Below are 26,043 nucleotides of genomic sequence, written 5' to 3'. Positions count from 1 at the left end.
CAAACCATATGCATTCCTTTTTTTGTCAATCACCTATTGGGGGCCTTTCCCATAGTTCACTCTATCATTGGAAGCGTGAGGCAGGACCTATGGCTCACCACCATAGTTCAAAAGAAAAACACCAGGCATGGTTTTCTTTTTGAAGTATGCTTCAGATGTGGCAGCGCTTTTAATGATGGCCAGCATGCCGTCATGTGGGGAATTCCTTATCCTCAAGCTCTTTGTTGAGAGTGTCTGCTTCTTTACCTTGTTTCTTTGCACCTTGGATTTTGGATTCAGTTCATTGTGACTTTTGGCATTTTCTTCAACCTCCCTGGCCTGTTCCCTTATCTCGAAACGTAAGTGGTGAACTAGACTGTATGTAAGGCCCCATTGGCTTTGAAATCATGAGCCTGGGTAGGGTTTTGTGAGAGCAGCAGAGAGGAAAGCTACCTGGCTATGGGGCTGAGCATCCCTTTTTCAAGCAGCCTTTCTGTCCTTCCCTGCAGCAGGACGGCTTAGAGGCATGCTCAGGTGCTCACTCATTTCTCTGTTCCTAAAGCACTTAGCCAAAGAACGGCTCCTTTTCCACTGTTATGTAGACAAATATCACAATGATGAAGATGCCAAACACAGCAAGCTTCAGGCCCACTGGAAGAATTTCTAGGTTCCCGAACTCAACACTCCTGTTCACCGGGCAGTAGTCTGTTTCTCTGTTGCAACTCCATCCTTCGAATCTGGTGTTTGATGCTCTGTTAGGAAACCTGTGAAAACATTAGTGGCTCTTAGGGTTGTGTACAGCGATGACTCAAGCACCTCCTTAAAGTATGTGACCCTTCACCCCCGGGGAGCAACCATGGTGGGGCTTTTAGGGAACAGCCCTCTACAAGTTTAAAATTTATGCTGATTTCGACAAGTGAGATTAATGAGGTATCACAGGGATATGAGATCCCTAAAACCCAAAAAAAAGCATTTATTTAGTATTACCACCCACTTGCATAGCATCTTTTAATGCTGGCCCAAGGCCTGATTCAGGGAGCTGCAGAACCTTTGATCCCCACTGGGAATAGGTACAGGTGGATAGGGGATACCAGTACACACAGCCTCTCCTTTCTCTCTTCACCAATGTGAATAAGGAGTGCCCTTCAGGGGTGAGATGAGAAGTGCTTTTAAAATCTGCTAATGTTGGTTTAAAAGGTGGTACTTTCTGAACTCTCTTAGGGAGACTTTTATGTACCCACTTGTCTAATCCTGGAAATCTGCCTAACTTTATTCAGAAGTTACTGAACTTTCCAGGAGACTTTACTTTCTGAACAACAAATAAAATGGCCTGTCTTGAGCTCTTTTATCAACTACCTTTTCCCTTTTTTCCCCCCTCTTTCCCTATTTCCCAGGACACACATAGGAATAAATGTCTCCATGGGACACCTGGGTGGCTCAGCGGTTGGGTGTCTGTCTTTGGCTCAGGGCCTGATCCTGGAGTCCTGCGATAGAGTCCCACATTGGGCTCCCTGCATGGAGCCTGCTTCTCCTTCTGCCTATGTTTCTGCTTCTCTCTCTCTCTGTCTCTCATGAATAAATAAATACAATCTTTAAAAAAACCAAAACTTTTCTCAACAGATTCTTTTCAGCCGCAAGCCCTTCACAGAAATCTGAATAACAAAAATTTCCCCAGGAATTATATAAGACAACAACATCCTCTCATATGCTATGAAAAGCATTACCTTATTCCCTCAGGATGCTTATAAGCCAGGTAGTAGATATCTAGAGCTTCTGGGTTAGTGATGGAAGCCTCGAGTCTCTAATGAACAGAAAGAAAATATCAAGAAGAATTTATTTTTCCAATGTCTTGTACAAAAGGCTTTATTATTTTTTTTATTCTAGAAAAAATCATATAATCTGAGGGTTGATATGGAAGTTTTGGTACATTAGGTATTTAGCCACCTCATAACACAAACTTTAAGCTTCCTTTACTCAATAATAAGCAAAAATGTTCAAGTGCCATGGAGTAATATTTTACTTCAGTGACTCATACATTAACAATAGGCATATTGGTAACTAGGGTCACATGATGTGAGTAGCATTCTGTCTTAAATATCAACTCTCTGTTTTGCTCTTATTTGAGGGTTTTTTTTTTTTTAATTTTTTATGACCAGGCATCATTTACAAAGAATAAAGATATTTTAAAAAACAAGTTGGTGGGACGTCTAGGTGGCTCATCGGTTGAGCATCTGCCTTCGGCCCAGGGCCTGATCCTGGAGACCCGGGATCGAGTCCCACATCCGGCTTCCTGTATGGAGCCTGCTTCTCCCTCTGCCTGTGTCTCTGCCTCTCTCTCTTTCTCTCTGTCTCTCATGAATAAATCAATAAAATCTTAAAAAAAAAAGTTGGGGGGGGCACCTGGGTGGCTCCGTCAGTTGAACGACTGACTCTTGGTTTCAGCTCAGGCCATGACCTCAGGGTTGTAAGATTGAGCCCCACAGGGGGCTCTGTGCTGAGCAAGGAATCTGCTTAAGATTCTCTCTATCCAAAAAAAAAAAAAAAAAGTTTCTCTCTATCCCTCTCCCTCTCTCACCCCTGCAAGCTCGCTCTCTCTCTCTCTCTCAAATAAATAAATAAATAAATAAATAAATAAATAAATAAATCTTTTAAAAAATAAAATTAAAATAAAAAGCAAGTTGGCTATGGACAAAAACAAGAAAGTAATTTCTGAAAATGAAAATGTCATCTCATAAGAGGGATAGAAATCTGGACCAATCACGTTTTATTTTCTTTTCCCAAAACTTTCTTTTGTGTGGTTATATTTCCAATATAGTAAAAAAAAAGGATAGCTCTCTATGCCTTGGTTTCTCCCCATGAAATAGAGTTGTAAAGATTAAGTGACTTAACACATGAAAAACGATTAAAACATCTCCTGGCACATAGTCAGCATTCAGTGAATGCTAGCAATAAAGATTATGACCATAGTCATTATTATGAATTGTGTGTTGCTGTTTTTCCTCCCGCATCTGGTTTTCCTTGATTGTCCATTTGTGTTTATGATTCAGGCCTCAGCATCCTCAAATGTCTGCAGTGTCCAGGCTGGGTGTATTGTGTCGGCAGGTCTGATGATGTCAGCCCACGGGGGGGTGAGGAGGGCATGGCCTGGTGTACCATCATTTAAGGCTGGTCACCCGCTTCCCAATATAGGCCATGGGTGTCAAAGCAGCTACGGCCTTGCCTTCTTAAAGAAGATGTTCTTAACAGTGTTTTAGTGATACCCGAGCAGGGCCTCTGCTGATGGTGGGAAGCTGTGCACGCGTGCCATCCAAGGAAGCACTGTGCCCAGAGCAGAGGTCACAGATGTACATACCTCTACGATTTCCTGGAAGAGGGGGACTCTTGAAAATTCCCACCAAGATGCCATGTGGGCTACTGGTGGTTTGCTTACTGAGAGATGTTTCAAACTATTTTCTTTTTTTTTTAAAGATTTATTTATTTATGTATTCATGATAGACATAGAGAGAGAGAGAGAGGCAGAGACACAGGCAGAGGGAGAAGCAGGCTCCATGCCGGGAGCCCGACACAGGACTTGATCCCAGGACTCCAGGATCGCGCCCTGGGCTGAAGGCAGGCGCCAAACCGCTGAGCCACCCAGGGATCCCCTCCAAACTATTTTCAAGGGCGTAGTTAAAATCATTTATAAGCACATTCTTTTTTTCAACCTTTTTAATTACAGAAAGTTTCAAGCATATAAAAAGTAGACAACAGTATAATGAGCCTCCACGTACCCGTCACACGCAAATTCTTTTTAATTCTCTTAAATGTAAAAATAGGTCTGTTAAATAAAACATTTGGGATAGAAGTCTTTTGCAAAATCAAATTATAGGATTTCACAGCTCTTAGGCAATCAAATGCTCCCTCCCTTCTCTTCTCTCTTGCCATAAGGTTTAGGTCTCTGATTGCCTTTTCTTTCAGAATTTCTTTCCTTTACTATCATCCACATGTAAAGTTCTCCTACAGCATGTAAATCATGGACATTTAAATTTTCAAAAAAAGAGTAATCATGGCCTATCAACTTGACTGTACAGCCATCAATAATAATTATAATTATAAGGTTGGGGAAAGGGTTATCGATCACAGTAAACAGTATAAAATTGCATGTACACAGTGGTGGCAACTGGCTAAACTCATACCACACACACACAAACAGGAACTAGGGAGAAATATAAACAGTGAAATCAGTTTTTGTTGTCAGGTGGCATGTTTGTAGTTGATTCATTTTTCATTTAAAAAAATTCCCTTAGAGTTGTTAAATATGGTTTTCACTATAAACACCATTTACAATGGAACTAAAAAATATTGGTGTTCATTAAAGCAATGGCTTAGTGGGGGTGAATTGCACCCATGGGGGCAGCCCTGGTGGCGCAGCGGTTTAGCGCTGCCTGCAGCCCAGGGCGTGATCCTGGAGACCCGGGATCGAGTCCCACATCAGGCTCTCTGTATGATGCCTGCTTCTCCCTCTGCCTGTGTCTCTGCTTCTCTCTCTCTCTGTCTCTATGAATAAATAAATTAAAAATTAAAAAAAAAAGAATTGCACCCATGGGGGAGCATAATGCTCCTTTCTCCCTATTCCTGCCTAGAGCTAGAATCTGCAAATCTGGCTGTTTCAAAACATTCACGGCTGGGGGTGGGAGGGATATGTGACCGCCTCTGCTTCCCCACCCTCCTCACTACACCGCTGGCATTCAAGTCAGATAATGACACCCATCCACATATTTTGATCACAGCTGTAGTCATAATAATTCTGAGATATGCCAATGCAATAAACAATGAGTGTGTTAATACAATCCTAGCTGACACTTATATAGTATTTCCTGTGTGCCAAGCACCACTCTAGGCATTTTACATAAACTCATTTAATTCTCGATACCACCCTATGAGCAAGGTGCTTTTTTTACGCCTATTTCACAGATGACAAAAACTGAGGCTTGGAGAGTTTAAGTCACGTGCCCTTGGTCACACAGCAGGTAAGATGGTGGAGCCAGAATCCAAACCAGGTAGTGTAGTCTCAGAGTCCCTGCTCTTGATCACCCTGCTGTCCTGCAGAGGGTGGATAATACAGCTTTAACTAGAAGAGAATTAGAAATACCGAGTTCTGAGTGTCTGTTGTCTTGGGCATTCAACATGCCCCGGATCCATGTAATCTTTCTAACAGCTCTGTAGTAACCATTTTCTAGATGAGAAAATAGAAGTTTAATGGGAATAAAACTATTTGTGCAGGTTATGTGATCAGAAAAGGCACAATTACGACTTAAAACCCCCATTTTCTGGCTCCAGTGACCTGTATTTTTGTCTTGTAATATTTCTATTGGGGAAACTCATCATGAAAAATATAGTGAAAACATATTTCTAGGGCACCTGGGTGGCTCAGTAAGTTAAGCATCTGGCTTTGGCTCAGGTCATGATCCCGGGGTCCTGGGATCAAGCCCCACATCAGGCCCCCTGCTCAGTGGGGAGTTTGCTTCTCCCTCTTCCTCTGCCCCCCCCCCCCCGCTTGTATGCATTCTCTCTCTCTCTCATTCTCTCTCTCTCTCATTCTCTCTCTCTCCCTCTCTCTCAAATAAACAAAATCTTTAAGAAAAATCTTAAAAACGGTTTTCAGTCATTAATAAATGATCAAATCATTAATTAATTTCCTGTGGGAGTAACACTTGTAGCCATCTGATCTCTTCTTAAATATTTGAGATGAGTTGTATTTTTTTTCCAAGATTTCTCTAGGTAGACTAATTTTGTGCTAATTCTGGCCTACTTATTATATCCATTGAATCCAAAAATGGAGTGTGTGTGAGATATTATGTCCTACTGTATTATAGTGAACTACAAAACCTTGGGCTATATCCAGAACCAGACGAGTAAGAATCATTTTATTTTCTCATTCAATCATTACTCATCAAAAAAATGTATTTGGTTTTTGAAAATGATCCACCTTGACTAAAGCCATTTATTTTTGTGCACGAGGAAATACGTTTGTTTGCATTTCCACAAGGTGTATATTTTACAAGGTCAACCCAAACCTAGCCAGAGATGTCACAGCCTGACACCTGCAGTTGCAGGCAATCAGAGCAGCGGTGCCAGGCTGTGTGGTGGGCTGTGTGCCCTGCTGTCTGACTTCTTCCCCACTCCTTTCTCTTACTCTCCCAGGATTTCTTACTGTTGGCCTCTGGGGAGGCAGGAGGCAATGCTGTTCCTGGGGGAGAGGACAAAATCCTCTCCTAACTGCAATGTGTTACACTTTCCTAATCACTCTATTTGGTGGATGCAGTTTTTCAAATAACAGCTTATATTACAGAACCAGGTATTCTTTTACCAATGGCTGGACAAACTGGTAGTTGTGAACCTACTCCCAGGCAGGAAAAACCTTTTGATTTAGATCTCTTTAAAATTGAATTAACTTCAAATCCCTTTATTGACTAAAAAGGATTCAGTTAATAAAAGATTCTACAGTAATTTCAGACTCTTACTTCATTGTTTTTACCTCATCCTTGATTTAATAAAGTTCTCATTTTCAACATTGTGCTCTGTTAACCTAAGTTATGATTTTGAATTAATTAAAAGCCTAAAATAATCTCTACCACATTAACAAAGGAAAGGTTGAAGATCATCACCATTTATGTGTGTGTGTGCATGTGTGTGTGTGTGTGTGTGTGTGTGTGTTTAAAGGGAATCTTCGGGGCGCCTGGATGGCTCAGTGGTTGAGCATCTGCCTTTGGCACATGTCATGATCCCGGGGTCCTGGGATCGAGTCCCATATCCGGCTCCTTGCATGGAGCCTGCTTTTCCCTCTGGCTGTGTCTCTGCCTCTCTGTGTGTCTCATGAATAAATAAATAAAAATCTTAAAAAAAAATAAAATAAAGGGAATCCTCTAGCAAACCAGGAATAGAATGGGAACGTCTTTAACTTGACAAAAAGTGTCTTCCAACACCTATACCAAAAATCATACTTAAAGGTAAAATGCTAAATGAATTCCTTTTAAAATCAGAACCAAGGGAAGAAGTCTTATTATCACTCTTACTTAATACTGTATTAAAGGGGTCTTAGTCCAGTAAAACAAAACAAAACAGAAAAGATGAAAAGTATACAAACTGGACTAAAAAATTTACAGAAAAATTATTATTATTATTATTTTTTAAAGATTTTATTCATCCAAAAAAAAAAGATTTTATTCATCCATTACAAGAAACAGAGAGGCAGAGACACAGGCAGAGGGAGAAGCAGGCTCCCTGCAGGGACCCTGATGCACGACTCGATCCCAGGACCCCGGGATCATGTCCTGAGCTGAAGGCAGGCGCTCAACCGCTGAGCCACCCAGGTGTCTAGAGTGTCTGCTTTCGGCCCAGGTCATGATCCCGGGGTCCTGGGATCGAGTCCTGCGTCGGCCTCCCCACAGGGAGCCTGCTTCTCCCTCTGCCTGTGTCTCTGCCTCTGTGTGTCTCTCATGAATAAATAAATAAAATCTTAAAAAAAAAAAGAAGGTGGAAGCTCAACTGCTGAGCCACCCAGGCGTCGCAAGAGTCACTGTTATAAGGTCAATATGCAAAAGTCAATTGTGTTTCTCTATACTAGCAACAAACCCTTTAAACATATTTTTTAAAAGATACTGTGCCCGATAAGAACAAAATTAAAAACCTAACACAGCTACCTACTAAAGCTAACAAAAAATGAGCATGACCTACACTGAAAATATTATAAAATCTTACTGAAGGACAAGAAAATTTAAATTAATGTAAAGAACATGAACAGGAAGACTCAACAGAGTAAAGATTTAGCTCTTTCCAAATTAATTCTTAAAGTCAATAAAATTTCAATCAAAATTCCTATCTGAATTTTTCATGGAACTCGATAAGCTTATTCAAAAATTTATGTGGAAGGACAAAAGGACAAGTAAAATTGAGACATTACTTTAAAACAACAAGGAGGATGGGGACTTGCTCTGGTAATTACAACATTCTGCTCTGGGCATAGGCTGGACAAACTGATCAGAGTAGAGACCCCGTCATATCAATCATGGCTCTTGTTTTCTGGTTTATGATGCTTTGACATCTCGGAGCCTTGCTAGTCCTAGAGAGAATGCACATGAGCAAGCCTTTCAGAGGCAAGTCAACTAACCACAAATCCATATCCCTAACTACCTCCTTTGTCTCTACCATACTGAGTCAATATTTCCCCTGCTGTAATTCAGCCTAGGGCCAGATTGGCCAACTAGCAACCACCCCTGTTGCCTGGAGCTCATTGGAATTGTTCAAATGAGCCAATCCTAAAATGCTTACCTTGCCTGACCAATTTCTTCCTGCAAAACCCACAATAAAGTGGGATGCCCATACTTTCTCCTCACTCTCGCCCCCTGCCTGACTCTGTAGTTCCCCCACATGGTGCTGGATGCCATGAATTCTTTCAATGGTAGTCTCCACGTCTGTCAACTTACTATACCTGAATAAAACAAATCCTGGGGACATTTCAAAACATTCGTGTATTATGGAAATCTGACATATGGCAAGGGCTAATGCTGCAGATCCAAAGAAAAAGGACAGACTTCAAAAATGGGACTGGGAACACGACGGGATAGATATGCTTCTCGCAATCCTGCTGAGTATTGCTCCAAAACCTGGACAGTATATATATCAAGCAGACAGAAGAAGACGCTGCAAGGTGGCAAGCAGCAGAGGGATGAGGGACCTGGGCACCTGAGGAATGACACATGGTGAGTGCCTTGGGTCTTCTTTTGACCTCGCACATCCCAGATGGGAGTCTTGGACAAGCTAGCAACCTGAAAATGGGAACGGGTACAAATGAAAAAAGCCCCCAGAAAAGTCAAAAGATGGGAAAAGAGAAGGGGGCAGCCAAGTGAGACAGAAGGCTTTTTGGGGCAGCCCGGGTGGCTCAGCGGTTTAGTGCTGCCTTAGCCCCAGGGCCTGATCCTGGAGACCCAGAAACGAGTCCCATGTCGGGCTCCCTGCATGGAGCCTGCTCTCCCTCTGCCTCTCTCTCTAGGTGTCTCTCATGAATAAATAAATAAAATCTTTAAAAAGAAAAAAAAAGAAAAAGACTTTTTGACAGTAGCTACTCTACTCTGGCCAGACAGCCTACCCTATGCCCACCAGCCCGGGTGCAGGGGAAGCCTGGACTACCACCCCCAGGTGTGGACCCCTCCCCCTCCACACAGGGGTGGTCACCAGTGGAGGCTACTTGGGAGCCCACAGGGTGCACAGACCAGAGTGGTGATAGAGGACCAGTGGAGGACCTGGACTTCTAGCCCCACTTGACAGCAAAGAGAAAGCACTAGTGTGGAGTCTGAGGAGGCCTGCTTAAGCAAAAGATTTAAATAAGATCCAGAGGAGCCCTTGGGTGGCTCAGTTGGTTAAGTGTCTGCCTTCAGCTCAGGTCATGATCTCTGGGTCCTGGGATCAAGCCCCGCATCAAGTTCCTAGCTCAGTGAGGAGTCGGCTTCTCCCTTTCCCCTACTCATGCTCTTTCTCTGTCTCTCAAATATAAATAAATAAATAAATAAGATCCAGAGTCTCATAAATGTCAATAAACTGAGATAACACAAATGTTGGAATTATCTGACAAGGATTTTAAAGCAGCCACCATCAAATACTTCAAGGAACAATACAAAAAGGTATGTAACAAATGAAAAAATTATTAACTTTGCAGAGAAGTAGAATATATACAGAAGGGCCCTGTGTAAGTTGAGAAGTGAAAAAAACATATCCAACCATCAAAGTAAAAACTCACTAGATGGGCTTGACAGAAGAATAGGAAACACAGAGGAAAGAATCAATCTACTTGAAGATAGAACTGTATAAATCACCCACAACAAAGCACAGAGAGAAAATGGAGGTGGAGGAGAAGCATAAAATACATATAAACAGAGTCTTGGGGAATTACAATAGAAGATCTAACATTTGTGTCATCAGAGTCCCTAAAGGAGAAGAGAATGAGGTCAGGCTAAAAAAGATATTTGAAGAAATAATGGCTGAAAATTCCCCAAATTTGGCAAAAGACATAAATGAACAGATTGAAGAAACTGAGTGAATTCCAAACAGGACAAATGCAAGGAAATCCATGCCAAATATACATCATAATCAAACTTCTCAAGACCTTTGTGCATCAAGAGACATCACCAAGGAAGTGAAAAGGCAATCCACAGAATGAAAAAAAAAATTGCAAATCTTATAACAGTCTAGCTTTCAGAATACATAAGACTCTTACAACTCAACAATAGAAAGACAAGCAACCCAGTTAAAAAATGGACAAAGGGCTGGGTTAGACATTTCCTCAAAGAAGATATACAAATGGCCAGTAAATCATGAAAAGATGCTCAGTATCATTAGTCATTAGGAAAATGCAAATTAAAACCACGCTGAGATACCATTTCACATCTTCCAAGATGGCTACTAAGAACAAGTTGGTGTAGAACGTCAAGTGTTGTCAAGGTATGGTAATACCGGATCCCTTGGACATTAGTGTGAATGTACAATGCTGCAGTTATTGTGGAAAATGGGTTAGCCATTACGAAAAATGTCAAACACAGAAATACCGTATCATCCAGCAATTCCACTCCCAAATATATATCTGAAAGAACTGAAAACAGGTATTGGAATACTTGTCCTTGAATTTTTTACAGTATTACTTTTCCCAATATGCAAGAGGTGGAAACAATCTAAATGTTCAGCAGCAAATGAATGAATAAGCAAACTGTGGTCTATGCATACAATGGAACATTATTCACTCAAGCACTAGTACAAATACATGCTGTGATGTGGGTGAAGCTTGCAAACAGTCAGCTGGGTGGAAGGAGCCAGTCACAAAGTATCACATCCTGAATGTTCCATTTATATGAAATATCCAGAAGAGGTAGATCCACTGAAACAGAAAGGAGATTAGTCGTTGTCAAGAAGGGTTTGAGGACTAACTGCTTAATGAATACTGAGTTTTATTTTGAGGTACTGAAAATGTTTTGAAACTAGATAGACGTGGTGGTTTTCTGGCACTCTGAATGTCCTAAATGCCAGTGAATCATGCATTTTAAAATAGTAAATTGCATGTGAATTGAATCTTAGCAGAATTTTTTTAAAAAGATTTTATTGATTTATTAGAGAGAGAGAGAGAGAGAAAGAGAATGAGCTGGGAGAGGCAGAGGCCAAGTGATAAGCAGACTCCTCACGGAGCAGGGAGCCCAATGTGGGGCTTGATATCGAGACCCTGGGATCATGACCCCAGCCAAAGGCAGATGCCTAACCGAATGAGCACCCAGGCACCCCTCATTACTATTTTTTAAAGGCACCGAGGAAAGAGTGAAAAGATAGGCCCACTGGGGGATGGTAATGGGGGAGATTATGCATGTGTGGGGGCAGGGAATAGATAAGAAATCTCTGCACCTTCCTCTCAATTTTGCTGTGAACCCAAAACTGCTATTAAAAAAAAAAGCCCAGACTACTAGAAGATATGTACTGAACTTATGACCAACAAAGGATTAGTATCCAAAATATATAAAGAGATCCTGTAAGTTAACAAGAAAAAGATAACCTAATAGAAAAAATAGGCAAAAGACATGAACCAGCACTTCACAGATGAGAAAACACAAATGACCAACAAACGTATAAGAAGATGCTCACCCTTATAAGCAAATTATTATAATGAAATACAACCTTATACTTACTACTTGGACAAACATTAAGTATGGCAATACTAAATTTTGAAGAAGATTGAGAGTGATGGAGCTCTTCATATCCTGCTGGTAGGACTGTCAGATGGTTCAGTCACTTTGTAGGGCGGTTAACATGATATCTAACGTGGAAGAGGTCTGTATCCTTGATTTTCTAGCAATTCCACTCCTAGGTGTATTCACTCAAACAGAAAAAAATTATTGCACATGTATGCAATGGGTCACATACCACGATGTTTGTAGCAGCATTGTTCATATTAGAAAAACTTGGAAAGAATACAAATGTCCAATAAATAAGGAATGGATCAATATATTTTTACAATAATTATATAGCCATGCAAATGAATGAACCAGCACAAAAATATTGGGAGAAACGCATGGCATAATGCTGAATGATAAAGGGAAGTTATAGAAGATTACTTACATGATTTTATTTATTTATTTATTTATTTATTTATTTATTTATTTATTGAGCTGGAGGAGGGGCAGAGGGAGAGAGGGAGAGAGAGAATCCCAAGCAGACTCCATGCCCTGTATAGAACCTGATGCAGGGCTCAATCTCACGACCCAGAGATCACAACCCTAGCTGAAAATCAAGAGTGGGATGTGTAATCACCTGAACCACCCAGGCACTCCATGATGATGTCATTTAAATAAAATCTAAAATCAGGAGAAACTAAAGCTTGTGGATACTATAAAGGAAAGGAAAAGAATGAAAAGTAAATTCAGGATAGTGTTTACCTTGGGGGAAAGGAAGGAATGGGAATATGATCAGGGAAGTCTACATTGGTCTCCAATGGAATTGATTTATTTTTTTAATCTCTGGGGTGGGAATCTAACTGCTTATTGTGGAATTTTTATACCTTTTTAGATGCATAAGATATATTATCATAAGTCGTCAAAAAATATTTTCAGGTTTGAATTTTTTTCCATCCCCTTGGGCAAATTCCAGGTACCCTCCTGCATTTATATCAGCCCATTTGAACCGCGCTGGGCTCTGTACCAGGGCTTTTACGTGTGAGTGGAAGGGTCACCAAAGAGTGGCTCATGTGGGCTCCAATTACAAAGCAATCATCAAAAAGAAGTCTTGGCTTCCATGGGAGAACAGATGTCCAGGAGTCCTTCTGCGATACCAGGGAGAGACACTGGGAGGAGCTGTTTCACTGCTCAGGTGCCTGGTTGCTTTTCCTCCCCTTTTGGCAGCCTGATCTAATGGAAAGGGCAGTAGAATGGAAATTAGAAGACTGCGAAGTCCACTCCCTATTTTTCTGCAACCTATCTGTGTGGTCTTGGGCGACTCATAATCCCTCTCGGTCGGTTTCCTCATCTGTAAAATAAGCCATACAGCCTCCTTCAAGATGCCTTTGAAATAGGGAATTCCGTGGTCAGTAATTACAATAAATCAAGCCTAGGCTCATGAAGACGAATATTGCCTGGTGCTTATGAAACCTGAGCAAATCCCAACATACTAAAATAATCTGAGGCTCTCATATGGGAGGTACAATGGGAAACTCCTCTCCCTAAAATGGGTACATATAGCTATATACCCATAATGCAAATGATAAATTAGCTGAAGTCCAGTATGGTTATATTTGGTGGTGAAAAAGAGAAGCTGAATTTTCTAAATGAATTCATATTTTCCTATAGAAAGAGAACACCACTGCTCATAATTCAGTTCTATGAAAATAAGTTTACCTTTATTATCATGTTATCACTATAATCAGAGTTTGATTTCATTATCTTTTCCTGCTGCTCTTGTATTTCAAAAACTGGGTTCTATTACACAGAAAGAATCAGCAAGTAGTCAATAAGATAAAGATACATTGATCATTAAGCATATTTAAGCACATCTACCAGGAAGTCAGTATTTTTATAGGGAGAATGTTAAATTACATTCCTTGTAAAGACAGCATTTAGCTCCCATTAGCACATGTTACAGGTAAGAACAGAGGGCTTATTAAGTAGTTATAGAATATGTAATTTACTCTTCACTTTGACCCAAGTGGAATATACAATTCCTACTTGGAATAAGGATGTTTTTCAATTGATTAAGATACTATTATAGCGATGTTTAACATCAGGTCTCCTAAAGCGCAACTCAACTCAAACTGCACACTTAAGTAGCCCTTTAATATATATTCCCTTGGCACCTTGGGCCTTCCGATGGCAGCACTTGGGGTAGGCAATGCAGATGCTAATATTAGGTGTACAAGGTATCTTAGCAGCAATAATAGGAGAGTGAAACCCTATTAAGTTTTGGCAGATATGGAAACGGATCTCAGAATTGGAAGGGAAAAAGAGACATGAAGCTTTCCTTCCCTTCCTTCCCTCCCCTGGGTTGTCAGTGTCTCCTGTACTGGAAATGCGGCAGAGTGTCAGCATGCCCAGAGGCCAAAGAGATGGAGTGCAGAAGGCTGCGTGTATGGAGGGGGTCCTGGGGTGCCTGGTGGTTGAAGAATGGGAGCGGTAGGAGAGGAGCCAGCATGAAGGCATTAGCGTGCCCTGTGTCCAAGGATGAGAGACAATGAGGGGACGGCCACATGGAGGGGTTGGCATGTCCAGTGGCCAAGGAGGAGGTGATGGGGCTTATGCAGAAGAGGTGGTGGCTATTACGATGGGAGATTAGTTACAGTGAGAAAAATTTAAAAATTGAGCAAAAATGTACATATACTGAAGATAATGGAAGCCAGGTTTCTCAGTGTCACAGGAAGGGGAAAGGTTAGGAGGAACACTGAAATATTGGGCTGGAGATGGAGATGAACATGGACTCATGGCTTTTAACTTCATATATAGAGAGAAAGAGATAAAAATAGTTACAGACATCTATGCATATGTGTACATATACCGACGTTTATTTTTTAGCTCTATTCACTGAGAGGGCCTTGGAAGCAATGACTCCCCAGCAGCAATGAGCTCCCTAAAGGCCTTGACTTTGGCTTCCAAATCTCCAATAAAAGAAACCAATGCTCCTGCGGCAGGTAAAGCACAAGAAGGGGCTGAAACATCTTGGGTCGGAAGTTAAGAAAATCCCTAAGGAGTAATGAGGACATGTTAAAAGGACACACTATCCATTCTGAGGGAGCTCCCACTGGCCAAATCTGGAACGATTTGTGCATTAAAATAATATCAATTAATACAATCTCCTGAATCAAAAAGAATCAGTAAGTCCACGCTAACACATATGAACGAATGAATAAATGAGAAAGGGAGATCTTCCTTACAATAGAATGTCAACTAATAAAGAAGAATAAAATAGAAAATCTTTTTATTTATTTTTTAAGTAATCTCTCTGCCCAGTGTGGGGCTTGAACTCACAACCCCGAGATCTAGAGTCACATGCCCTACCAACTGAGCCAGGTACCCTTAGATATAAAAAAATCTTAATGGGCCACCGTCATAATGGAAGTGGAATCCATCAGTCATCTGTGGGTGCTTGGGCTAATAGATGAGGCTTGATGAGGAACACTATGTTGGTATCATTTCAGAATAATTCCCTACGAAATATCATTCAGTTACAAAAAGAAAAGTGATGGTTTTATGGAGAAATCTGACAGACACCAACTTTTCCAGGTGATTTAGGTTACCATCACCACCAGTGGAACAGGATGACATTGGTCCCTGGTGTGATGCTCTGAGAAGAGCATAGCACTGTGTCTGAGAAATTTCTACCCAGAATTCAAGGCCTCTATGAATAGTCAAAAGGAAAAATCACCCTACAAAATGAAAGCCTGTACTTTTTTAAATAGTCAAGGACATGAATGACAGGGAAAGATGGAGGCACCACTCTTTCAGACCAAAGAAGGCTGCGGGAGAGGCCAAGTGCATTCCTGGATTGGTTGTGGACCAGAGAGCAGAAAGACATTTTGGGGACAATTGGTGAAATTTGAATGGGGTCTGAATATTAGGCAGTAGCACTGAATCAATGTGAATGTCCTTATTTGGATCATCACATGGTAGTTATAGAGGAAAGTGTCCTGTGGGGTAGACAGAAGACATGCAAGGGAGCTGGGGGACTTCCTGTCTATAGTTGGCCCTCAATCGGTTCAAAGATACAACAATAGGGTGCGTGTGGGGGCACACACACACACACACACACACACACACACACACATGCACGCAGAGCAAATGTGGTAAAAGCTAACTGCTGGATAATCTGGGTGAAAAGTAATATGGGAGTTCTTTATTTTTTTTTAAATATTTTATTTATTTATTCATGAGAGACACAGGGAGAGAGAGAACCAGAGGGAGAAGCAGGCTGCATGCAAGGAGCTCGATGTGGGATTCGGTCCTGGGTCTCCAGGATCACGCCCTGGGCTGAAGGCAGGCGCTTAACCGCTGAGCCACCCAGGGATCCCTGGGAGTTCTTTATGCTAATCTTACCACTGTCCCTAAGTTTGAGGTTATTTCAAAATAAATTATTTTTTCAATGTTTCAAAAGGCAGGGGAAGGATTTAGCATAAGATTAAGAAGGAGTCTTATGTAGTAAGCGGTCATATATGATGTTTTTTCTTTTTAAAGGCTGGTCTGCCTCCTTCAACACACAGCACTTACAGAGAAGAGTCTTTAATTATATCTGTTTATTTAATTATAGACATATACTTGTGGGCACTCTGATAAATCCTCTGCAGTACTTAGGAGTTCAATACTGAAGATTCAGTTGCCATCGTACTATTTTTCACTAAGTATTTTTGCTTTGTTTTGTAGATAACTAAGTATCATGCTTTTTTACGTGATAGTATTGATGATAGTAGTTTGTATTGTACTCGTACAGCCCTTATGACATGCCATCACTACTCCGTTTTACATGTTTTTTAACTTAATCCTCGCGATGATCTGTGATGTCGGGCCCATTATTATCCTGATTTGTAGATAGGAAACTAAAACATGGAGAGGTCAAGTGTCTTTTCCAAGTCGCGGCAGAGCTGGGATTTGAACCCAGGCAGCCTGGCTCTAGAGTCCATATTTTTGATACATCTATTCTCTTTGTTTCCAGACTTCCTTTTTAAATTTCTTCAGGGCAGGAATTAGGACTCCTTTCGCATCTATTTTCTTAAAAAAAGGTCTAGAACAATGCCCAGTAGAGATAAACAGTTGTGAGCTCACAGGCTGAGACCCGAGGTAGAAGCTCTGTTGCAACCATTCCCTGGGTGGTCATCAATTCGCTGTGCCCTAAGCATTGTCTCTTGGGAGAATAGAGTAAGGTATGTCTAAGAGACAAAAGAGATGGTACAGAATAAGAAGTGGGGGGCGGGGTCATCTGCATGATATATGACAACAGTTTCCTTCGGTTCCACCAACAGAGATTGAATGACTGTAACTCCCTCCATATACCTGGCACTGAATTCAGTGCAGAGGATTCAAAGCCACAGGTTTTCACCCTCTAAGGTTTTTTTTATTTTTTTAGAGAGATTTTATTTATTTATTCATAAGAGACAGAGACAGAGAGAGAGAGAGAGAGAGAGAGAGACAGGCTCCATGCAGGGAGCCCGATGTGGGACTCGATCCCAGGTCTCTAGGGTCAGGTCCTGGGCTGAAGGTGGCACTAAACCGCTGAACCACCCGGCTGCCCACCCTCAAAGGTTTACAACCTGAATCAGCAAAAGCTCTTAGGCAGAGGGTGGGAGTTGGGGCAAATTGAAGGAGCAGATTGCTAGGCTCAGACCCACACTTTTAGGAGCTCCTAGCGGGATGTGTAGACTAGGTGGCGAGATGAGTGAGTTGCCCGGGCTGGGAGAACAGAGTGAACCGGGATTCTGGCAGGAAGGAGCATGTGTGTTCTGGGAGGGAGCAAGGAGACACCAAAAGGGCCAGGAGCACTCAGGAGCACACAGCTCCCACGGCCGGCAGCCCTGTGCAGACAGGAGTGCACGTGCAAACACCTCCACCCCAGAACCACTCTACAGCCCAGGGTGCCCAGATGCCCTGGTTTGCCGGATGGTCCTGTTTGATTCCAGCATCCCTTCCAGGAGTGTCCCCTTTCATTCTCAAAAACATCCTGTTGGGGGTGTAAATGACATGATCACCTTGCCTTACTCAGAGGTCACTCTATGCAGCCTGACATTGCAGATCATTCTGCCTCCCCAACGCCCTGAGTCCCATTTCCCCCTCTTTGGTAGAAGGGACTTTGAGCCTGAGATACACACATTGGCTGTCCTGCCTACTTCATCACTGGAAGCACATGCTGTGCCTGGAGTCCATCTGATGAAAAATAAATCCCCAATTAAAAAAAAATATATTGGCTTGACTTTCTAAGTGGCCTTAATCTCCAAAGCAGTGGGCTGCATATGTGATCTGATAAAAGACACACATAGCAGGATGAGAAAGCGTCCAGAAATAGATGTAATCCAAATCTCAAAGTGGTCTGTATTTCACTGGAAACCCTACTAGGATAAGAGGGAAATGGGTGTTCCTTGGTGTTTCAAAGAAATGTAAATACTGCCTCTCCAGGTACTCAGAGGACAGTTAGGTACACACCACTGCTCTTAGGTAATTAAAGTCTATGGTGTTAGACAAGTGTCTCCTAAACACCCCTTTTAGCACCTTTTACATGGAAATTTAAATGCTTATTTACATTTACTTCAGAATTTAAAGTTGAACAGATGTCTTGAGGCCCTTCTGAGAATCAGAATGGCTTATATAAATCCTTCAGATCAAACCATTTCAGGCCATCACAAACTTTCTATTTAATTCTATTGCCAATTCAAAATATTGATGTGGTTTTATTTCAGGTTTATGTAAAGCAAAGACTGAAGGGCATCGGTCCCACCCCATACATTTTAAATACTCAGATTGCTTCTTCTCCCCTTCTGTGTCTGCAGGAACTAGACAAAGGGGTGTTCTGCCAAAATGAGGCTTTCTGAATGGGAGAGGATTCCTCTGATGAGCCCTTTGGAAGATTTTTAAAATTCCTTTAGAAAATTTTATAAGATATCAGAATTACTTCATCAGATTTGAATTATGTTCAAACGGGAAGCCAAAGCTACAGTCTACTACAGGACCACGTACTTGGGGTTTCCTTTTCATTTCTTGAAACTCAGTGAGTAGTTGAAATACTAGACCATATTGGCAAACTAACCTGTTTGTTGCTAGAGCTGTTTGGTGTTTTGATGAGGTGAGCTCTGGGCTCCTGCTCTGTGCAAAAGCCTATGACAGCTACTGAAGGGGATGCACAGGCATGGCCCTGGAGTCGGTCCTTAAATAATCAGAGGATGTTAACCAGAAGAGAAATGGGCTGCGGGAGGGAGGGCGGGAGGAAAAGAACTCTAGGCATAAGGAACCACTGAGGCAAAGACACAGGGAAGGAAATGAGAGAAGTGGGAAACCAGGAAAGAAATTTCTAGGATGATGAGGGAGTCTCTTCGTGGTGTGTGCTAAGTTTGCACCTTGTTTCCAGGCAGATGAATGATGTGACTCAAACTCTGCTTGTACATCTGAACTGGAATCGGGAAAGGTTAGAGGTGGAGGTTGGTCAGGAGGATATTACAATCATTCCAGTAAAAAAAAATAAAGAGTTATATGGGGGCACCTGGGTGGCTCAGTCGGTTAAGAGTGAGACATGATCTCAGCTCAGGTCTTTGATCTCAGGGTCCTGAGTTCAAGCTCCATGTTATCCAGTGTGGAGCCTACTTAAAAAAAAAAAAAAAAGTGATATGGGTGCAAGCTAGGATAGCAGAAAGGAGCAATGGATTTTTAAAAATCATAATTCAAATCCATTGGCAACTCTTTATTTGTGAGGCCATGAGCTGAGGCAGTGGGAAAATGGTGAAATCATCAAGGGAAACAGAAGCCACAAATGGTAGGTTTGGGGTAAGCAAAAATGAGCATGGTCCTAGAGGTCCTCTGTGTGAGGAGCTGGGAGGTAGAGACTGCCATGGGGAGAAGGTTAAACACCACCCTTAGGTAATCTATGAAATGTTCACCATTATAGGTAACCCTGAGTGCTACTGCAGGAAGGAGGGGAGGAAGGAAAGACAAGCAAAAAGAAAGAGCTTTCCAGGAGGTGGCTGGATGTATAGGCCTCTGCCTCAGGGGGGGCCCCATGTGGAGGATTCTGTGTGGGAAGATGACATGAGGTAAAGGGAATGGGGCAGGCAATGGAAATGATGCAGAGCAGGAGTTGGGGCTGGAGACAGCTCTCACACAGGAGCCAAAAGACAGAGTCAGAGTGAAAACCGTGAGAGGTGCAGAACCAGGAACTGAGCGAGGACAGTATTGTTGCCATGGAAGGAGACCCAGGCATCTCTAAATACAGAGGGACAGTGGTCAGAAGGCTGAGAAAAAAATCCCTGGGGTTGACGTGAACTAATGTGCCTCATTCTAGAGCTTTCCCTTGGTGGCCTTTCACCTGGCAGCCACCCTGTAAGGTAGGTACTGCTACTAAGTTGCAGTAGGAGTTTATGTCTGTTAAGTGACTTCCCCCAAAGCCCCAGCACTAAGCACGGGGAAGGACAGGGTCTCTCAGCCAGCGAGGCCTCACGGCAAAACCTGTGACCCTCACACACTTGGCCACTTGCTTCAACATGGCAGTGAGGGTGGAAGCCAGGACTCAGGGTCGGGGAAAACAAAGGAAACAGGAGCTGCTGTTCATTCTCCACTGCTCAGTGTTCCCTATGAATGCAGACACTGGGCCGGGGAAATGGGAAGGGAATGGCATCTGGGGGGTAGCTGCAATTTCAGGGCTGGCTGGGAGGACCCTGTTACTCTGGGTCACGACCAGAATGTGGAAATAGCTCCACAAAACAGAAACCTGCATTAAAATTAGCTGCTTTAAACTAGGATTTTACCCCTAGAACAGAATGTAGTGACTTGCTAGTTCCTCTCTTAGTATACAGGGGGGAAAATACACAGGAGGAGCGCTATTTCCTATATTTAATATATTATGGGTAAAGGTATTCATGCATTAGAATTGTACATACTTTTTTGAGTGCCTTGTTTTTTTCTGATGAGAGAATGATATTTCCTTTCAAAATGATAGTGGCATTAAGCTCTGGATCATGGAAAACAAAAGGAAAATAGGCCATGAGAACATAAGAGCTAGAAAAGGAAGTCAACACCAATCTTGGGGGGCAATTCTCCCCATTGCGGGGCAGAAGAATTTTGTGAGGGCATCTCTGCAGGGGCCTTTGTGCAATGTACTGAGGCCTACCCCTGGGGACCCGGGGAGGGCTCCTCGACAGGAGAACTGTTGTATTGGTATGCCTCTGAAAGAAATACATCGCTGAGCCCAAGCTGGCTGCTCCTCTGGGAGGCTGTTTTCAGCCTGGTCCTTGCCCCTTTGCACCAGCCACAAGCCTCAAGCACCTCTGAATGTCAAGATAGGGCAGGAGGATTTTCTCCTTCTGTGTCCGAAGAAGCTTCCAGAGGAGGGAAAGCCAGAGCTGCGCTAAAAGGCTTTAAAATCAGGCAAATGCCAAGGACAAGAGAGGTGGTTGCTCATCAGCCCTTGGCTTCAGCCTGTGGAGAAGCATTTTGATAAACTTGGAGCAATCACGCGCTGTTGCACATTCAGCAGAGATGTTAGGAGGGGATTTTAAATGAGGTCTCCGATTCAAAAATACTTGGGAAGCTTGAAAAGAGGTTCAATCATTAAAGCTATGTCCAGTTGGTGCCAAAACAATGAGTGAAAATGAGAAAAATCAAACTTACCCATTGTCTGAATAACCTAAAGCTTAGCCTTGGGTCTGAACTGGCCCTGGCCACACGGTCCCCATCATGACCCCACTCCAGGACCAGGTGTTTCTGTGAAATGCTCAGCACTGAATCTCCCCAGGACCTTATCAGTTCTATGGCAATCCCTTCATTCTAATGGCACCAGGGTCTAGGAGGCTCCTCCACTGAGCAGATTCAAATGTCCGATGATTCAGACCTGACCCAAAGAAAGCTGTCCTTTCCTACTTGACCTAACCACCATCCACTGACACCGCAGAATTGCACTACAAGGCAGCGACTGAACCAGAGCTTCCACCTCTGACCTGACTGAGCTAACATCAGGTGGACACAGTCTGTAAAGCAATGGCAAAGCGTACAAACTGAAGGGCCCATTTTCTCCCAGCCTGGGTATAACTTCCCCTCTGGAGGGCTATGTGCTGGGAAGCGGGAGGACTCTACCTGTGACCACAACAGCTTGGCTGTACAGCTTTGACTCGCAGTCCTGGGCAGCTGTGAGCAGTACGTACATAAGCCTTCCTCTCTCGAATCTTCCAACCTGGCACTTCATTTCATCAGAGGACTGGTCTAGTCCCTGATCACATGGGATCACATGCAGTCCCAGGTCTGGGACAGGACTCTGAAGATAGCCCCCAACCAGAAAGGGTCTGGTCTTAGGGGACGGTAGGGTCCATCCCCAGCCCTTCTGCTCTTTCAAATGAGGTCGGCCATGCATGACTTAGGGAAAGCTCTCAGAACTTGTACTACCCTCCAATACCAAGCACCACAGGGGATTTTTCAGAGGGCCCTAGGCACTTATCTTATTTATTGAACTATTCACTTGAACTATATGAAATTGCCATTTTTGTCTTTTTTTTTTTTTTTTGTAGATCAAACACAGGCCGAAAGTTAATGTGTTCATCCTCACAGAAATTGTGAGAAAAGTTTAAGACATGTGATGGGAAGAGCACAATTATGAGAACTAGACCTGGGTTCAAATCTCAGTTTTGTCACCTTCTTTCAATAAACATATCCTGAATTCCAGCCCCATGCCTGGTACTGTGCAAGGAGTTGGCCATGGAGTGGTGACAGAGACAATGGACCTTGCTCTTCATAGCACATTCTGGGCCTGCTTCCTAGCTATTGGATGTTGGACCAGTCACTTGACCTCTCTGAACTTCAGCTAAAAGTGCTGTGAGGGTTAAATGAGATATTGCACATTAGGCAGGAAATGCATTGGTGACTATCAATGCATGGTAATTCCTGTTATTTTACTGTGACTCATAGAGGACTCCTAATAAAAATCTATTTAATGAAACAGCCTTGGAATGGATTGTAGGAATCTTCAAGCCCACTTTGTACAGGAGAATGGTGTATATAGGGGGCAGAGGCCATTGGACCAGAAGCTCCCAGATCCCAGAGACCACAGCTCTGCAACTACCCTGGGGCCCAGAGGAGACCAGTTGTGGTCAGCTCCCATGGAGCCAGGAGGGCAGGAGGCATAGAGGAGTTCAGAGATGTACAGTTTGGCTCATCTTTCTGAACGGACTTGAAAACATTTAATCTGAAGAAAATAATTGTCAAATTTATTGATAGAGGTAAAGCAAAGTTGGTGCCTCAAAGGAGATGTGGAAATTCCCTGCAGGAACTTCTGGTTTTAGAAATCAAACACAGATTTGGCCCTGGTTAATAAGAGGACATGCAAATTGACCCCCCACCCCCCACAGCCCAGGGGAGTCACTGACATGAATATGGACATGGAGTCACAGATTCCTTTTGCAGGCCAGGAACCTATTCTCCAGGCTGTTTGTGGGCAAACAGGCCATTCAGACATTACACAGGTCACCCTGCATAGCATTTCAAGCTGCATAGATCATCCCAGACAAGGTATGAATAAGCGCACAGTGGCTATCTAACAGTACAGCTTCTGACGGTACCTTCACTGTCGTCATCATCCTGAGCTCTGTCCAGCTCGCAGGGTCCATTCATCACAGTTGATGCACAGGGAGGCGAGACCAACAATTGCACTAACTTTTTTTCATACACTTTTCTGGTGGAAGCTGAAGAAGAATGTGGAGAACAGAGTAAGGTATTCCGTTTGTGAATGCCATCTCTCCGCCTCGCCGTATTTCACCACCCAGATCCTTATTCTTGCACCTTACATTGTTGGTTAATTACGGCTTTGACAATCAGGTCCACCCCACAGCTACTCAACGTATTCCTTTCCTTCCACAAACACTTAAGGTGAGGGCTCCTTGGGTTAGCCAAGGAGGAGGGCATTGGATACATCTGACAGTAAGACTGACAAAGTTGCACATCCTATCTATTGAGAGAATAAACAGTAAGGACATAAATAGTTAACAGTGCATATACTAGGAACGAAAAAAAAGCAACAGGGTGATATAATCAAAAGTAACTGGGTTTTCCTTGTTGGGGAAAAAAAATCCTTTCTCTGTGGCACCATACTTAGTAATTTGTGTGTAGCATCTAGGTATATTTATCACTTCTTTTCTCTTTATGGTTTTCTGTGTTTAAAAAAATTTTTTTCTATTTCCATTTTGATGGTTTTTCTTTTTTATTGCATATGTTCCTTCCACTGTAAATAATTTTAAATCTTTGCAGGTAGTTTATAAGTGAGAAATGACCAGTCTCTAATATTTGCTGCATACATACGTAATATTGGGCCAGGTGAAAATCCAAGCTTATTAAGTTCATTCTGTAATTCATAATCACTCAGACTCTTCACATCCACCATGGTGTGATAGGGGTTTGGTCTCTTTCAGACAGTGGAATCTTTGAAAGAGAAAAACATTAAATTCATTAAGGTAGCCTTGCAAATAAGAACTTTCCCAAAAGTCCACAAATGTGCTTACAACCCCACCTCTCCATTTTTGGAGGTACACTAATCTCCAAATCACCATTCCCTGCCATAAATCTTTCTTGGGTTTAGGTTGTCTCGATGCAAAGCTTTGGGTGGGTGTCACATTCCCCCGTGTCTCTGGGGTTGAATTATTTCTAACTTTTCTACACAGCTAATGTGAGAAAAGTCTTCCGCACCAAATGAACACATGAACAAATATTTCTATGACTGCTTAGGAACTCTAAGACTCAGACTCTAAGAAGATAAGAAGTTAATTAAATATGAAAGAGCTGAGAGAGATTTTCTAGTGAGTTAAATAAAAGTTATTTATCCCTGCCCTCCTTTTGATGAGAGTACAGAGAGTCCAGAGCATTCAGTTATTGCAAACACTAGTAGTTTTCACACTTGTAATTTAACTCAGAACATAACGAGATGGTAGTTTTTAATTAACCGCCAGCAGACTTCGTAATTGCTGAACTGGCATTTGAAAAAAAGCTATTCATTCTCTGGCACATAAATTGATTTATATAGGCTTACACAAGTCTTGATTGGCTTTCTAGCCCTATATCAGCCTCAAGTTCAATCGTTTATTCACTTGATCCCTTTATCCTCTCAAAAGGACCCCTCTACCTACTTAACAAAAATCTTGAAAAAAGACGCGTTTGTCAAATCTTTCAACGGGGATTTGTGATTTAGGAGTTTATTTATTGTACCTCACTTCTCTCATGTTTTCAGGCTTTTTAATATTGCGGTGAAAACTACTACAAGACGATCGCTCAGCATAAGAGGATCTGGACCAATTTTAAGTAATGACTTTGCCTTTATTGGTGATCAATCAATGTCCAATTAGAAAGAACATTGTATACAAGCTAGAAGAAGCTGTGAGTTGTCATGTATAACAGGGTTGTTGGAGAATGCGTCGCTTTACAGTTTTCCTCCATAAAGCTACACTTGGACCAGAATCACATTCTGGCACACGGTTGGGGTTTAGTAAATGGAAGTTTCCTTCTTTTCTATGTGGGGGAAGCTGAATTACCATTCTTGGCCCCTAGTAAACAACCTAATATAGAAAGGAAGAAGACAGTGTGCCTCAGATTTTTTTTTAGTACTATTATCATTAGAGGCTGGCTAAGACAGATCCTGTGACATTTGTTCTCGAGAACAGCTGTCTGTTGTTTCACCACCTTCCCCAGAATAACCTCCAAAAGAACCCTCATCAATTTCAAGTGACACTAGACAATTGCCTAGAGGGAACACACATATGGAAGAAAAATATTCAAATGGAATCCAACTGGATGATTAATCCACTTACCCCTTTACATGGTTGTCTAAAGTCTACGCAGTTGAATTGGTTACTAAAGCTGGGGGAGTTTCACCTAAGGGTTTTAGTAGCAACTAGTCCCTTTTTGCCTGTTACATATTATGGTAATCACAATACGGACAGTGTGACATCAGTAAACCCCATAGCAACAGACTGAGGTGAAAGCCAGATGATTAATTTAACCTAAGTTCAGACAGAAGGAGGCACTGGTTGACTTTAGAGGCAGCCTGCCATGATAAAATGTCAAGAGATGCAGAGAAGTTATCATTATGCACAAGAAGTGAGGGGAAAGAGATACTACCGAACCTAGCAGAGCCAGGAAAATGGGAAGGTAAAGGAAAAAAATCAAACCCAAGCGTCTTGGCCATCCTCAAAAGATCTACAGTAGGAGGTGGGTAATTTGGCCATGAACTCTAGGCAGAGTGGGAGGCTATATTAACCTCCCTCAGAGAATTGCTCATCTAAGAATAAGAAGATCCTTCAGTCTATTAGCTTGAGTCTTTTTAAAAGGAGGCCAAGACCTGAGAAAA

The 26,043-nt window shown here is 42.3% G+C and overlaps 1 protein-coding gene across 1 annotated transcript; it reads right to left on the bottom strand.

Moving 5' to 3' along the window:
* Positions 1-544: 544 nt before the first annotated feature.
* On the bottom strand, positions 545-24,087 carry LEMD1 (LEM domain containing 1). Its single transcript, XM_041722347.1, has 5 exons — positions 24,006-24,087; positions 23,270-23,392; positions 20,603-20,673; positions 8,704-8,786; positions 545-731 (listed from the first exon to the last, which is right to left on the bottom strand). The coding sequence occupies exons 1-5, from the start codon at positions 24,085-24,087 to the stop codon at positions 545-547; spliced, it is 546 nt and encodes a 181-aa protein (XP_041578281.1).
* Positions 24,088-26,043: the final 1,956 nt, after the last annotated feature.

The sequence above is a fragment of the Vulpes lagopus genome, chromosome 11 (genome assembly GCF_018345385.1).
Source record: "Vulpes lagopus strain Blue_001 chromosome 11, ASM1834538v1, whole genome shotgun sequence".
Taxonomy (NCBI): Eukaryota; Metazoa; Chordata; class Mammalia; order Carnivora; family Canidae; genus Vulpes; species Vulpes lagopus.
The sequence above is the reverse complement of the archived record's forward strand: the minus strand, read 5'-3'. Positions and strand labels throughout refer to the sequence as shown.

Coding starts and splice junctions, on each gene's coding strand:
- LEMD1 (XM_041722347.1), bottom strand. CDS start 24,087: ATGGTGGATGTGAAGAGTCTGAGTGATTATGAATTACAGAATGAACTT. Junction 20,674..23,269: donor GGATGATGACGACAGTGAAG/GTACCGTCAGAA, acceptor TCCATGATCCAG/AGCTTAATGCCACTATCATT. Junction 8,787..20,602: donor AAAACAAGGCACTCAAAAAA/GTATGTACAATT, acceptor TCCCATTTTCAG/GTTGCTAGCTTGTCCAAGAC.